The 16,196-nt window shown below is 40.3% G+C and overlaps 2 protein-coding genes across 3 annotated transcripts in view; one reads left to right on the top strand and one right to left on the bottom strand.

Annotated features, from left to right (window-relative positions):
• TMEM255A (transmembrane protein 255A) overlaps positions 1-5,893 on the top strand; it is a 90,992-nt gene extending 85,099 nt beyond the window's left edge. The window contains exon 10 of one of the 2 annotated variants that reach the window (XM_031944890.1): positions 3,105-5,893. In XM_031944890.1, the coding sequence (XP_031800750.1) occupies positions 3,105-3,263 (159 nt within the window). In that variant the 3' untranslated portion in view covers positions 3,264-5,893. The remainder of the gene's footprint in view (positions 1-3,104) is intronic. The other variant, XM_031944891.1, reaches the window with a different exon arrangement.
• A 289-nt stretch (positions 5,894-6,182) lies between these two features.
• ZBTB33 (zinc finger and BTB domain containing 33) lies at positions 6,183-15,488 on the bottom strand. Its single transcript, XM_003774760.4, has 2 exons — positions 14,826-15,488; positions 6,183-11,301 (listed from the first exon to the last, which is right to left on the bottom strand). The coding sequence occupies exon 2, from the start codon at positions 11,297-11,299 to the stop codon at positions 9,302-9,304; it is 1,998 nt and encodes a 665-aa protein (XP_003774808.1). The 5' UTR covers positions 11,300-11,301; positions 14,826-15,488; the 3' UTR covers positions 6,183-9,301.
• Between the last annotated feature and the right edge of the window lie 708 nt (positions 15,489-16,196).

Raw genomic sequence — 16,196 nt, 5'->3', positions numbered from 1 at the left:
TAGTAGCTATTAACTGTTATTACTAAGTGTGGCCAGGTTTGATGTCTGAATCAGCAGCTGTGTCTTAGAAAACTCCTCATCAGAACTCCTGATAGTTTTTTGAGATTAAAAGGAGGTTGCATTTTTCAAATCAGAGTGGTTTGGTTTGGTTTTGCCAGCACACATTCGCTCTTTCCCCAAAGTCAGTCTTGTCCTATTTGGGGCACATACCCCCCAATCCACTTATATAGGATGAGTTACAGGGTTAATGTTTGATGATGATGACTATACATTTTCAAGCTTGCCCACCCCCTAGTTCCCCAACTTCGACCAATCTCCAGTGATCTCCACACCAATACTAAACTGTGATATGGCAAGGATCCTGGATTGTCAGAGTCATTAACAGCAGAGTAGCATGTTAAAAAGGCTTCAAGTCTACTTTCCCAAGGGCCAACCCAACTAAGAACAGAGACGGTCATCACTAATATAGGTTGACCACTTAGGCACAAAGTCTTCAACAATTAACAACCCATTTAAGAGAAATATGTAAAATGGCCTTTAGTTTCTGTGCAATCCTTTTCCACTTCTGCAGTGATGGAAACGTTGCCATCAGAAGGGAGCATCGGATACAAAGACTCAGTCCTTAGACTGTCTATAAACTTTTAACTTGAACAAGTTGTTGATACTTTGAATCACTCAAGCGAGCAGCCTGATTGTGTACAGTTTGAGCTAAGAATGCTTTTGAGATTTTAAAATATTTTTTGTTTAAATAATATTATGTTTATAAGTATCAAAAAACTTTTCTTAGTTTGAGAACTACAGTTTGCTCTATATTGAGATCCATGCTTTATGACCAACTAGTGTAGACAGTGAACTTTCCATTGTGGGAACCCAAAGATAGCCATACTGTCGTTATAAATGGGACCAGAAGAAAGAGGCAAGTTGCAGCTGAATGGCAAAGTGGGGCTGCTCCTTGGAGTGATAAAAAAGAAGTTGGCAAAAGTAATTTTATCACATACTCAAAGGCAACAAGAAACATTATTTCAGATGGCATCATTCTACAGGACTAGCAGAGTCCACCATGAAAAGAATTTCAATGTATGTACAAACACCTGTTGCTGATAACAAAAAGGTAGAGTTCTACAAATAACTTGATAAGACCCTCCAAATTTTATATACATATATGTATATATGTGTGTGTGTGTGTGTATACATTTTATATATATATATATATATATATATATATTTTTTTTTTTGTATACTCAATTACCTCAAAAGAAAGTCAGGAGCCAGTGAGGATGTAGGGAAACATGGATATAAAATATAGATTCGAATAAGGAATGAAGAGCGTTCATAACCTTTTTAACTATACAGAAGCTTCATGCTCATATGCCATGAATATTTTCTCTAAGAAATCGGAAGACACTGGATATGGCAAGTACCCAACAGCATCATCAAAAATGAAAATGATATTTTAACAAACAGGAGATGACTTGTTACTGATGTGTCATTCCTGAAACAGCTATTGCTGTATTGGTATGCACCAACTTGTCAGATCAAAGACCAAACTTAGTACGTAGCTAGAGGAAAGGGGGACAAGATATGATATACAATTAAAAGAATTGCACAACCCAGATAGTGATTGCACACAAAAGTTTAACTAGTGTCAACTGGTTGCCATAAGGGGAAAACCAAAGAAGTCTAAAAATTACTGCTTATGTGCAATAGACACTTAATTGACGGGCAGAAAGATATAACAGCCAATGGCAATACATGATTGGAATATACAGTTATCCCTTCCACATCGTGACTTTCCCCATTGCAGTTTCAATATATCACGATCTGGCATAAGAAATTGGAGTCTGGGGGGAGTTTTGTGGAAGCCACCCACATGTGAAGGCCAGCAGACAACACAGAGCCTATGATCAAATATTTAGACCGATATTTTTCAGGTACAAAGAGAAGATTAGGGTTTTTTATTTGGATTTTCCCAATCTTTGCATTTTCAGTTTTTACCAAAAAGGATACTAGAAGACTATAAGCATTATCTCCTCATAAAAGAGAGATGCAATGGAAGATAAAAAACCAGTTTAAAGGCAGCTTGGCAAGAGCTAACTAAATGGTCTTCTGAAGGCCCAGTACGGGGTGAAAAGGGAAAGATGGACTGCAAAGATATTTAATAACAACTTTTTTTGCTATCAAGGATAATAAAACTGCCACGGTTGGTTTCCACTTGGCACACAGTAGGAGTTTAATAAATGCTGAATTGATTATTAAAAAAAAAAACTTTTAGAACTTGAACTCCTTGTGAAAATAGGGGCAAGGCAGAGAAAGAACTCTGGGTGATGACTAAAAACCATTACATTGAATTCCCAATCCCTATATTTAAGCCCACCTGCATTTTTTATTTCCTTCACAAGCTAATTACAATATTTCAGAGTCTGATTCTTTTTGTACAGCAAAATAACGGTTTGGTCATATATACTTATTGTATATCTAATTTATATTTTAATATATTTAACATCTACTGGTCATCCTGCCATCTGGGGGAGGGGGTGGGGGGTAAGAGGTGAAAAATTGGAACAAGAGGTTTGGCAATTGTTAATGCTGTAAAGTTACCCATACATATAACCTGTAAATAAAAGGCTATTAAATAAAAAATAGGGGCAAGGAGCAGACCTATGACTTCACTGATACAAGGGCTGTGGCTCAGCACCTCCTCTGTAACTTAGGAAACATAGTCATTAGCCTGGAGCACAAGTTAATTGTATGGGGCCCAAACCAGATTAAAAATGTAATTGAGAAATATCAAAAAAGGTAAGAATACAATATCAATATTTGGTTTTCTAGGTCAGTATGTACCACAAGTGATTCTTAGGTAGGGTTTAGTTTCTAGTTGAATTTAAGTTAAGTGACCTGCCCGGGGTCACTTAGCCAGTATGACAGAGGTAAATTTGACCCCAGGTTATCTTAGCTTATAGGCAGTTCTCTGCCTCTGATGGAAAAACCTGACACTTGGAGATGAATGAACAGAAATTACTTTGATGGATAACATATTCCCGAGTACTCCTTGCTCAAAGAGTGACCAATTTGGCCTTGAGCTTACTTTTATTTTCTCCACGCAGCATACCAGTGTCTTTCCAGGCTCCAACCCACCAGGACTTTCTGATGAGCCTCAGTCTAATTCGCCTTCTCCGAGCTACATGTGGTCCTCCAATGAGCCACCACAGTACTCCCCACCATATTATTCGCCTTTTGAAAAGCCACCTCCATATAGCCCATGATGAAGAGTTCCTGCCCACCACTGAGATCACGGATGTCTGTTACTGTAGCATTGGCTGAGTTTAAGGTGTGATCTTTCCACTGGGTTTGCGGTTTCGTGATTTGCCTGGCCAGGCAGAGGAGGGCGACGCTTATTATTTATCAATGCAGAAGAGTGGGTGACCAGGTGAAACCCACTACTTCTTTCCATTGAATTGAGATCAGCTTACATTCTCCTTGCTAGCATACTGGGGATCCCACACAGTGAGGACTTAGCATGCTGCAACCTACCCCTTTTCCCACCCCACCTCATTCAGCAGCATCAAATTGTCATTTTTCCTTTTATACAAATTGGCCATAGCACTTAGCCACCCATTCTATCAGTTGAAACACCCCACTTTCAACCAATCAGGCCCCAAGGAAGTCTCTGGCTGATGGGGCCGGACCATAGTTACTTCACTCTCCTGAGTGATGCAAAAATTCAGCTCAGATCTCATTATTTGAACCCCTCAAAGGAAAAAGTGCAAAAGTTCCTCGTCTTCATTTAGTGGGGAAATCAGATTTCTTTCACATATATACCATCCAAACATACAAGTGAGGTTTTTAAAAAGCGGGTCCTAAAAGTAGACCCAGCAACCTGTGGAAGTTACACACTTCACTTCAGTGAACTTGTAGAAGTACACATCTTACTTGGATAAAATTTTTTGTGTTATTGTTAGTGCTAGATCATCTTGGATTGTTAGTGATTCGTTGTGATCTCTGTGGCTATTTAATCTTCTAAAACTGGGCCAGTTGAGCATTCTAACAAACTTCACACATTCTGCAAAACAGCAACAAAATCATTCCACCATGTCAGGCACCTACCTGGCTTCTGTAAAAACTGCGACATCGTCATCTCGCTCAATTTGTAAGTATTATAGTAGAGTTAAAGCATCTGAGCAGCTTTTAAAAAGTATACCAAGCTTTAAACCATCCTAGTGAAGTTCAAATAATAGATATGTATATGGTGCTTACAGCTTTACATACATTATTGTGTTTGATTCTCATAACACCCAGGGTGAGGCTGACTCCCACTTCAAAATTTAAACACCTGATCCTCCACCAAATAAACTTTCAGTGCAATTAAACTACTGCAAAAAAGGAAACTTGCCCCAGCCTTCAAAGAGTTCTTATTCTAATTGGGGGACTCAACCTATGAAGAGATAAGTAAATACTAGGTGAGAAAAGAGAGTGCTAAAGGAACAATTTGATAATCCTACATTTGGGTATTATAAAATAGAGGGGCCAAAGAAAAATTGAATCCTTTGGCAAACAGGTCACTTTTTCCCCAATTTGACAAATGATCAATATTAATAGAGCAGTCTAGGGTCTAGAGGTAGTAGATAGGTGCTGGTTATCCAAACAAACAGATATTTGTAGACACCTAGCTGCGAGATTCCTTAATGCCTTTAAAATGCACTCAATTTGCTCAGTGCATCTCTTTGGGAAACAATTATTAGTATGATCCGTTTTGTCATCCAGATTTAGGGTCTAAAAAAAAACCTAATTCTTAACAAAATTGCTATTTATTTTTCTGCAAATCTAAGCATGGGGTGGGGGGAAGGGATTCCACTGAATTCTATGTAGAGAATATCATAATTTGTCTTGCTACTCTAAGTACAATATTAACTTGTTACATCGTCATTGGCATCTTCTGTTTATACTTTTCCTTTAGCTTTAGTGAATAAGTATAAGCACTTAATTTTGAAAATTATAAGATTACTCTGTTCCATCACATTTCCGCACACCAAAGTATTAAGGATCTCATTTCTATGTATCTTTCTAACTTTCCAAGTAACTGGAAAATAATGCATTATGGATTTTGTAATACTAAATTAATTTGAGCAGCTTTATCAGTATTTATGTTACACTGAACTACATATATATATATATATATATATATATATATATATATATAAAGTACATGTTATCATAAGAAATATCAATATTATCTTAGCAAAGTGTTTGCAGTAATGAAGGAATGTTTCCAAAATATGTATTTTGATTGCATTTTGTAATATTTAATGCCTTATACCTGATTCTATATAATGTGCTAAACAAGGCATGAAAATATAAACTATTAATCCAAAATCTATATAAATGGAGTGTTGCTTAAAACCTGTATCACTGCCATGTTTGAAATTGATTGCTTTTGTGATGTTTCTGATTAATTCAACTATCCTTTCCTTTCACCCTTAAAAGAAATTAAATGTATGAACATTCACTTGTCTTTCTCGTGTGTTCAACTTCAATATAACTTGTCTAAAACCATAGGTTTTCACTTTTCTATAGGAGCTACAGATGGGACCAATCAATCTAACAGGGGAAAAAAAAAACTCTCGCAGAAATTTTCCCAAGTTGTCAAAAGCTATCTAAGGACAGGTGGCTCATTTCTATCCTTATATTGTTGTTTGTGGATTTTTAAGGTGTGTCCTTTGTAGTGGACAGCAAAAGTTCCAAATTTTGTCTCGCTTAGTGATCAATGCTCTAAAACCAAGCTGCAGATTGGTAAAGGGAATTTACTTACTGTGAGTTCCCTATGTTAATGACATCACGAGTCTGGTCCAAAATTTTAACAAAGTGGGGGGGAGGAGAGGTTCAACTGAAGTCCCGCTGCCAAAACTGAAAAATAATATAAATGCGAAAGAAATATTCATTTTCTATTTTTCACTGTTCGGTCAAGGAAAACAAATGTGCCCTCTAAATGGCATCACTCTTTTGTTTTCCAATCTGGTTTGGAAACTTGTTTGAAATACATGTATATATGGTATGCTTGCTCAGGGAGAGGACCTCCCACCATACCCCAGATGTCTAGGACTATATATGTATTTCCCCGGGAAAGAGATTTTTAGGTCAGAAATTCATCATGATGCTAAAATATCTTTTTCAATAAAGACACCTGATAGGCGGAATTAAAACTTTTTATTTTGTCATAAAAAGCTTCTAAGAACTAACAGCAAGAATTACTGGTTAAAATTTAAAGCACAACTTTAAAAGTTAAGCAAAAGACTGTACAAGTGTATATATACACATTACAGTGTCGGTGAAAGTGAACAGCAGACAGTTTTAATTCTGAGTGACAGAAATCAAAGCTCTTAAGACAACGTCCAGTTCGTCGGCTCTCAGATCTTGATAACAGTCATCATACCTTAACAACAGCAGAAAATAAATACGCAGCCTCTAACAATGATTACCTCGAACATATTATGCTCTTAGTTATACTGGAAAACATAGCAGAGTTTCCCTTAGTGACAGGGTGGAGGATATTTACTACCAATATCATTATGAAGATTGACAGTATTTTAAAATAGTCCTTTGAAAGTTTGCTATGGCATTTTTTCCTATTTTGCAAAGACTTTTAAGCCTTGTAAAATTGTGTGACTGTTTTGAACATGAGTACTGTTTCAAAGAGTAAGTAAGCGTCTTCTAATATTTACAGGAAATTTAGCATTAAGACCAAAAGGAAAAAGCTAGCTTAATAACCACAAAAATAATAAGTGCAATAGGCCGAGATCTAAAGGCCAATAGGCTCCATTAAGAAAAATAAACAGGGCCTCTACACATTTTCAATCCAATAAATACTAGAAGTGAAGGATTTTATTCCCCACAAAAAAAGTTTTGTTTTGTTTTTTTATATGCGCTCTGGACTTTGGATATTGAAATTGCTCCTAGGAAAACTGAAGACCCTGAGATACATGCAAATAAGAGTCTTCCGGCAGAAATACAATTCATCTTAATTTTTCCAGTTTTCCTCCAAATCCATGTTCCCTTCTAGCCCTCAAAAAGTGACCTTTAATAGGCATAGAGCTTAAATTTAAGGATCAGGACTTCATTAGGGCATATTAAGCAGCAAATAATTATATCCACTTCATTCTGAATAAAGAACTGGAGTGGTACAAGGAATTCCCCATTTGTCACAACTGATTCATAAAACTTACTAAGCCTTAGCATGACAAAATGTGTCTATGTGTTTAACTGCACATGGGCCATTAAGTCTGAAAGGTCTGAAAGCTATGCTGGTCTAGGTATTGTTCACATAATAATCGCATTTAACTGATGAAGTATATTAATGAAATGGATAAACTTGAACCAACAATGTTTTGCAAAACAAGTACACTCTGATGACCAAAGAATAACATCATTAACATCTATACACAAACTCTACTACTGTGATTCGGTAGCAGAGTCTTAAATTAAAAGCTACTTTCTTCAATTTAAAAAAAAAAATTTCATTTACAAAATGATGATTTGAAAAATCTATTCACACGCAAGACAGAAAACATATGCACAGCATACACCTGGGTAGGCAAAAAAATGACTTATGTTTTGTTCTCCTTTTATTAAAAATACTGATTTCTGGTACCTTTGTAGCTTTAGAAGCTTTAAAAATTATCTTCAAATCTAATTCATCCTAGCAACAATGACATATGCATGAAAATTTATAATTAAAGCTTTAAGCTTTAAAAACATTCTTATAATACATAAAAAGAAAAATTCTTTTAAACTATCAAATAAGAAATATTTAGTGAAAGGTTACAAATAACTATTACTATGCACAACCTTTTCATATCTATCAACTTTTTTTGTATTTTTACATTTTTTTTTTTGTAAATCATTTACAGAAATTCAACAGGTTGACTTAGGAAATACTAAGTGAAGTAATTTATGCTTGCTCACTTTACTAGCCTTTCCGATGAAAGTTTCCTATTGACTTTGTTTCCTTGATGCGTCATTTTGAAGGTGACACACAAACCTGTCTGAAGTCCTACAACTAGGCCGGGACCACCAGGCCGGCAAGACTCCATCCGAAGTTCTTGAATGCTGAATCATCACAGTGATTTGCAGGTAGAATAGAGCAAAGCATATCTCATAATACATTAAAAAGCTAAGGCTTTTCTTTAAGAAAAAAATAACAAAACAAAACAAAAAAAACCAAAACCACCCCATTTCAAATGAAAATTTCCTATTAGAAAATTCTAGGTTTAACAATTTACATTGAGGGACTCCTCCCCCACCCCAAACCATGGAATTTAGTTATTTTTATGGTTTTATGCATATTTGCAAGCCCATAGTGCAGCCTTCAGGTTAAAAAGTAAAAGTAACATCACATGTTAACATGGGCATGTTAGTCACCAGCAAATCAACGATTGCTTCCTAATTTCATTCTCTTGAGTTTCCTAACTTAAAAGAATTACTGCAGGACTTCTCCTTTTTCTCCATTCCATACCACTCAGATCTCAGTCCATCAAGATTCCCTCTACATATCCCATGTGGCAAAGGGATAAAGTGGACCAGCCACTGGTCTCTTTCGGTACGTGGCCAGATGTAAGTCACCATTGTTTCTGATGAGCCCAATTCTATCCTTGTTCCAGGTGACAAGCTTATTACATGGAAGAACAGATTTAACTATCCAGATGGAAGTTTAATAATCCATTTGGACCAGAGAAATAATACAGTATTGCTGGGCCCAAAGCAAGCCATCCAAGTGGACAGGATAGTTATTTTGAACCTTTTCAAAATGACTTTAAAAGCTGCTGGATATTTTTATGTCATACACATTAGACAACACAAAAATTGTAGACTTGATGTTCAAATGTTTTTTGCAGAAATCAGCAGTAAAGTGCTATAGATAAGGAAAAATTCACAAAATAGGTTCAATTTTTCAGGTATGCCAATAATACCTGTCAGAGAGGAGTGATTGCTTCAAATTCTTTTTTATATCATTAATTTTTCTTAAAAAAATAAACGAATGAACAACCCTCCCCCCCAATTAACTAATGGACAGCTCATCCTGGAGATGACTCCTGAGTTTATACTCAAATAAAATTTCAGATAAATTTGCTCCTACCAATTTCCTGTAACTAAAAATAATGCAAATGAAAACTATTTTCAGATTGACTTTGAAGGATTGATTTAACTTAAGCTTTCACCCCAATTATTTTGTAAGTGTTTACTGGTCTTTTGAAAACAATGCCCCCTGTCACAAACTCAGGTTGTTGTTTTGTTTTCCCCCCAAAGCAATTCAGTAAGACTCTGGTATTATAAATTCAAACTCAGTGCTGCCATCTGTTACATTTTGTTTAAACATGGAATCGTTTCCCTGCTGAATAAAGATATCATCCCAAGTCATTGGCTTGCTTTGGGGAGTAGATGTGGCAGTCCCTACTGAAGGTTCTTTCCCACCATCAACCTTATACACAATTCCATCTTCCTTTATTACGGGTATACTCCTTGGCCGATCAGTAAGGTAAGCGTATTGCCTGATCTGCAAAGACCTGCATGGATGTAAGCGATAAAGCTTTGTGTCACCAGAAGGGTCCTGACTATGAACCGACTTCATATGTGAAGACATAAACTGGTAGTTGATGAAGGATTTGCCACAGGCCAAACACTGATACCGCCGCTCTCCGGTATGATGAATCTCATGTTTGGTGCGATATTCCGCAAGGGGAAACACCTTCTCACAGTAACGGCACGGATACTTCTTCTCCCAAGAGTGAATGTTAAAATGTCTCCGCAAACTTGTCAGACAGACATAAGATCTTTTGCACACTATACAAATATAATACACCCTCCCATCTACGATTAATTCATAGTGATCGTCATGTTTGACTTTGACGCGTTTGTTTGAAGGCTCATCGCCGGAAGTTTTCGGGCCCTCACTATCACGCTTGACCTCTTTTTCATCAGGATCATCTTTGACAGGAATCACTATGTCATACGTGTCCTCCCCAATATTCGCGTACACTTTACAACCAGTAGATAAACCTTCAATTTCAGTAGCTGTATCTAGCGTAATGATCTTCTGACCCTCCATCACGTGCTTTGTACCTCCACCTGAATCCTTACTGCTTTCAGTAATAATATTAGAAATTTTTAAAGAGTTAGAGAGTGGTTCTTGATGAAAAAGAGAGACCTGCTTTGACTGGATCGCAGAGCCATTAAAAGATGCATCAGGGTGGGGGACCAAAGAGGAATTACCAACTCCTGAGTCTGGACTAGAACTGAGAGCATCATCGTCATCCTCTATAATCTGTGCTTCCACTTCTACGTTAGCCCTACGTTTAGGTAAAGCCACAGTGCTATTTGGCGTCTGCTGATGATTCTGTACAAGTAAATTAACCGGAGACACCTGACTAGGAAGTGAGGAACCGGGTAGGGAGTTAAGAGGCGGCTGATTTAACAAAATGATGTTGGGAGTCAGATGTTTGGGTGCTGAAGCCTTAAGAGTTTCTTCACTATTTCGGGGTTGGCTTGGGCCCGTCTGGTTCACAGAGGTAGCAAGTGTCTGCAAGGGTTTATTTGTTACAGGGGGAGAGCTACTTGAGCTACAAGCCTGATCGGTACAGGCAACAGGCCCTGGGTCGGGCTGGACTTGTGCTGCCGTGTTACCACTTGGCAAAGTCTCTTTGGGAGGTAAAACTTCGGAACAGAAAATGACATCATCATCATCTTCATCAGAATCAGTACCGATCTTTTTGGTCTCATAATCTTCAGCACATAGAGAAAAAGTCTCAGTTATAACAGGCATCATAGTCACCCCAGCATCAGACCCTTCATTATCTGCCTTCTGCATTTGAAGATGCTTTTCATCTGTGCCAGGAGGTAAGGTTTCACCACCATCCTGCTTTATTGTACCTGAGATACTTTTAACTTGTGACAGAGGTACACCGAGTTCTGCTATAAACTTAACTCCTAATAACTGCCCTGACTTAATTAACTCCTCAAGTAGATCTGATCTAATACGCATAAGTTTCGAACTATAAATATAGTTGAGAATTTCAGCGAAAATCTCTGCCCTTATAAAGTTTAATTCAACCACTTGCCCAGCAACTGAAAAAAGTTGGTGAAAGTAAGTACTCGATGCGGACAGAATATTCCGATGAGCCCGAAATTTTCGATCTTCCACGATAACAGTGACATCGCAGAACAGGCCATGGTCTCGTTGCTCATTCAAGGAGTTCAGTAGATTACCAGAGTACAGAGTGTCAGTGGCAGAAATAAGCTTTCTGCTCTCCATGCCTACAGGGGAGAAAAAAGGAAAAAGCAGGGAAAGTAGAGAAGGGAAGAAAATAAAAGCATTTTACTATTCAAACATTTTTCACCTGTAATTTCAGTACCTGTAGGTAGCTCTTTCTAGTTTCAACTCATAGAGACTACTGCCTAATGGATGTGGAAGGCAGAAATCCCGAAGCTGCCAGTTACAATGTGACATTGAGCAAGTCCTTGCCCCTCCCTGGGGCTCAGTTTCCTCCTCTGTAAAATCAGAGGGCGTGGATGAGATCCTGAGGGCTGAAATCCCTTCCACCTCAAATCTTATCTAATCTAATCAGTCCCTCCCCAACTAATATCTCAATCCAGTGTGGAGATGAATCTAGACTCCCAATGGACATGCAACAGAGCAGGAGCACTGGAAGGTGCTGCAGTGCTGAGTACAAATCACAGACTAGACAGGTGATATCTTAAGGACAAACCTAGCCGAAGTTTTGAGTGGGCCATCCACAGAAGACTGGCCACTTGGGGGATGAATCTTTTTATCCACAGTGATATCTATTTGATATAAACTTTGACAAAAATATTTAAAATCTTCAGGGGTATTGGGAGGATCAAATGAGATTATGATCTTGTGTAAGTGCATTTTGTAAACCTTAAAAGATTATGCAAGTGTTAGCTATTATCATTTGCTGCACATTTAAGTATTAATAATTGCTCCCATTAGCTCTGATCAAATAAGGAGCTCTGAGCGAATGGAAATTGGTTCTCAACTATAAAGAGAGTTCTTATTTGGTATACACCTACATATGTACCTGTTGTTTCCCCTAAGAGAATGCAAGCATTTTGAGGGTGAGACAATTTCATTTTGGTCTCGGTATCACTATGTTAGAAGTGATATAGTTCCTGCACGCAGAAAGTGCTTAATGAATGCCCAGAAACACCCAGCAAGCAATCCATCCCTGCCCAATTTTCTTCAAAGCTCCATTTATCTATCTACCAGTGCACTACATATTCCTAGAAAGAAAAATGTATGTGTTCTCATATTCTTTCTACTGATTTTTTTTTTACAAAATGTTCTCTCTCCCCCTCTCACCAATTGTTTCCAGCAGTCACTCTGTGCTAGCAATTCGAGGCTCAGTTCATTTCTGACACTTACCTCTCATTGTTAACCACTAAACAACATTGTTTTTCATCTTCCTTGGCCCACAAGTTAATTCAAAAGTTCCTGATGAATTATGGTTTTCATCCAAGTACTGGAAATATCTTTTTAGGGGAAAAACATTGGGAGAAATCACTCAAGTCCTTCTATTTGTTACTAGCCTGCTCATTTTACTCTCAGCAATCACTGTCCACTCTAGCTCAAACACAACCGCCACCATCCAATCTAGTTATCAACAAGAATAACATTCTTCTCTCTCACAGTCAAGGGGTGAAGAGATTTAGATTTCTTCAAAAGGATTTGTCAGATTTGTCAAGGCAGCATCATGATAGTGGTCAGAGAACTATTTACAAAGTCAGACAACTGAGATTTAATAACAGCAATAGTAATAGCTAGCAGTCATGTAACATCTACTATGTGCCAGGCACTGTGCTTTGTCCTCGCAACAACCTTGGAGGTAGGTGCTATTATTATCCTCATTTTACAGTTGAGGAAATTGTGAAAGACAGACTTGCCCAAGGTCATACTTAGGAAGTATCTGAAGCCACCCTCGAGCCAGGCAGGATCAGCTCCCTACCCACTGAGCCACAGTTTGAATCATAACCTCAAAACTGGTTGTCTGTGTGACCCTCGGCAAGATTTTGCCTCTATTGGTCCTCAGTTTCTTAATCTGAAAAATGAGGGATTAGGAAGAGATCACCTCAAGGGTTTTTTGTTTTTTGTTTTTTTTTCCCAACTATTTCCTATCATCTGAGTTTGTATCTTAGCTCTACTCAGTGTTTCATGTTTCTCCTCTCTAAAAATGAGCGGGTAGTACAAGATGGTCAGCAAATTGTACAATCCTAAGAAAATAATATCACACACCATGGAGTGACTGGTTGTCCACCACTATATCAAAGTTGCAGCTTTTGAATGCAGAAAGGACAAAGGCAATTCACAAAATCTCTCAGAAACAAAATAACTCCTGGCTAAAGATCCTGAAATCCTGAATCAGCCTAAAGGCTGAAATCCTGACCTGGACTTGACATATCTAATCAGTCAGAACATTTTGAAAAGGATGTTAACAATAACAATAACAATAAATATACCAAGATCGATGTAAACACCATCAATAAAATCACACTAGTTTGTGAGAAAAAAAAAAATGTTAGTATCAAGAATATTCTTTCCCTTCAGAGTTCTAAAGCAACCTTCCACATGATACAAGGTGCAGTTTTTCCAAAATCACCAGAATATTGCATGACTAAAATAGCACAGAAATACTCCGCGGAGTATTTCTTGTCAATCCAACAGTTTCAGGGTAACATAAAGGCATCCATCAGTTGAAAAAGAGTGACTTCTGGGCTTTTTGCCAACAATCTCAGATTCCTAAATGTGGGAATTTCAACACAGTAGTCAGTTTTTTAGTAGGCAGGATTTCCGAAAAAGGCCCTTAGACTTCCTGTGGTTCACAAAGGGGTCCTACTAAACTGGAAGCATGGAAAATTGACATTTACAGGAAACCTTGCAAGTTGGTGGCGTTCCATTTGTTTGTTTGTTTTTCTTGGGTTGAGAAATTGAGGAGCTACAACCAGACTTTGTGGAAAATCCCTGCCGAACAACCATTTTGTGACCAACCTTCACACTGGGGGGTGGGGAGAGGGGAGAAGAGGGGGAAGAGAGAGGTGATGGAGGAGGGGTGTAGAGAGGAAATAACACAGGATCAGATATGAGGGATCAAACACAGGGGATCACTGCAGCAGCTGAAACCTGTCTCTCGTCCTCCACCTGCTTTCCCCCACCCCCAGCCCCTACCCTTTGAGGCCAATAGGTTGAAAATAAGGTTTGCGACCTTGCCTTCCCTTAGGGAGGAAGAGTCTCGAACCAGCTACCGGTGCAAGGTTGGGGTGGGGAAGGAGGGGGGAAGGGTTCAAGCAGAACAGGCACATAGGGGAAAGTACAAGCTAGTGAATAGAGTGGAAAGAGTCGAGGGTGTCGAGGGGGAGCAGACTGCTGGTGATTGAGGGAGGGAGGGAGACAGGGAAGCAGGCGGCATTGTTATGGCCCGGGAAGTGGCCCGAAGGGGCGAGTAGGGGAGGGGAAAGGGAGGAAAAGAGCGGATTAGACCTGAGGCAACTGGGAGGAAAAAAAAGGAGCCCCAAAAGGAAGGACACCGGGAACAGGAAAAGGCTCCCCCTCGTCTAGTCCGGGGCCTAGGCACAGAGAAACACGTCCATCTGGCAGCCTCGTCCCGCACTTAGCACCCTCCCCAGGACGCGGCCTCCCCCCTCCCCAGGCTGGAAAAGCACACACACACCCCTCCCCGCACAAAGGAAAATCTCGAGGCGCAGGGCTGTCGCTTCCTGGTTTGTGTGTGGGGGCACCGGCCCAGCCCAGGCGAGCCCTTCCTCACCTGGTCCCCAGGGGCCGCGGGCACAGCGTCCGCTCCTGCTCCTCTCGTGCTACGGGAAGCCCAAAGCCCCGTTTCCAGCTCTCTCACTGCTGCTTCGGCTCGGGAGCTGCTGCTGCTGCGGCTGCTGCTTACTGCTGCTTACTGCTACTGCGGCTGGGTTCCTGCCGCTGCCGCCGCCGCCGCCGCCGCTGGAGCCGGCCTCTCCTTTGCTGTGGGCGCTCCGAGAGCCGGCAGGGGGCGTTATGCGCGGGTGCTGGGGGCCCAGCGCCTCCTCACGCGGCTGCGGCCCCGGGAGCCAATCGCTGCCGCCTCTCCTTCCGGAAGCGCTTCCCGCCGGGCCGGCCTTCTTGACCCACTTGGGGTGCTTGTGGTCCGGGGCTTCTTAGGTGAAAGGGGGGGTTGGGAAGGGGGTGGCTTCGGCTAGGAGGGCGTCAGACTCTTAGGGGCTCCTTCCGGGGCGGAGTGAGGAGGGGGCTCCCGGCGGCCCCTTCCGGGACGGAGTGGGGGCGCTCGGCTCCCTTCGGCTACTCTCGGAAGGGAGGGGGAGCCGGGAAGAGGGGAGTCAGCCCCCGCCCAACAGGAGGGAACATTCCCTCTTTCCTAGGACTGGGCGGGGCCAGGGAGCGAGGAGCCTTCGGCTCCTTTTCCCTCCTTCGCAAAGGGAGGGAAATGTTCGCTTCCCACTTCGCCCCTTTCCGAACGGGCGGGGCCGCTCAGCTCCTAGCGGGGAAGGAGGGAGGAGGGGGGGGGGGGCGCCTTCTGCTACCGTCGCCTCCTTCCCAACGGGCGGGAAGCGCTCGCTGGAAAGCCACGGGGTCTCCCCAGAGCTTAGTGGGAGCTATGGGTGCAACTCATAGGCTAGCTCAACTTTTTGAATGGGGCTGTGCTGTCATTAAAACAAACAAACAAACAAACAAAAACCCACGCAGTCCCAAACTATTATTTTTGTCTTTTAAAAAGTTAATTTTATTTTACATTTCAAGTGAAGAAGTGTCTTATTTGTATACTTAGAAATAAATGTGTGCATTATAAAACATGGCCCCAAAGGATTCTATTCCAAGGACTTTCATAAACACCATAAATAAATGGTGGGGGTGGAGAAAATCTTTTAGCCCTCAGTAAAACATCTCCGATTGCTATTAACGATCGCTGAGCATTTTAGTGACGACAACATGATTGCTCAATTATTTCTAAAAATCTTGGTTCAATACTTTGTGATAGCAATTTGAAGGTCTGGTTCGAAATTCAATTTACATGATTTAAAATGGGTGTCATCTCCATTAGACCGTGAGCTCCTTGAGAGCAAGAACTTTTATTTTTCTTTGTAGCCTCAGCTCTTGGCACAATGCCAAGGATTAAATGCCATTGTTG

This window comes from Sarcophilus harrisii, chromosome X (assembly GCF_902635505.1).
Source record: "Sarcophilus harrisii chromosome X, mSarHar1.11, whole genome shotgun sequence".
NCBI lineage: Eukaryota > Metazoa > Chordata > Mammalia > Dasyuromorphia > Dasyuridae > Sarcophilus > Sarcophilus harrisii.
Note: the sequence above shows the minus strand (reverse complement) of the source record. Positions and strands in the feature narration are given on the sequence as shown.

Coding starts and splice junctions, on each gene's coding strand:
- ZBTB33 (XM_003774760.4), bottom strand. CDS start 11,299: ATGGAGAGCAGAAAGCTTATTTCTGCCACTGACACTCTGTACTCTGGT.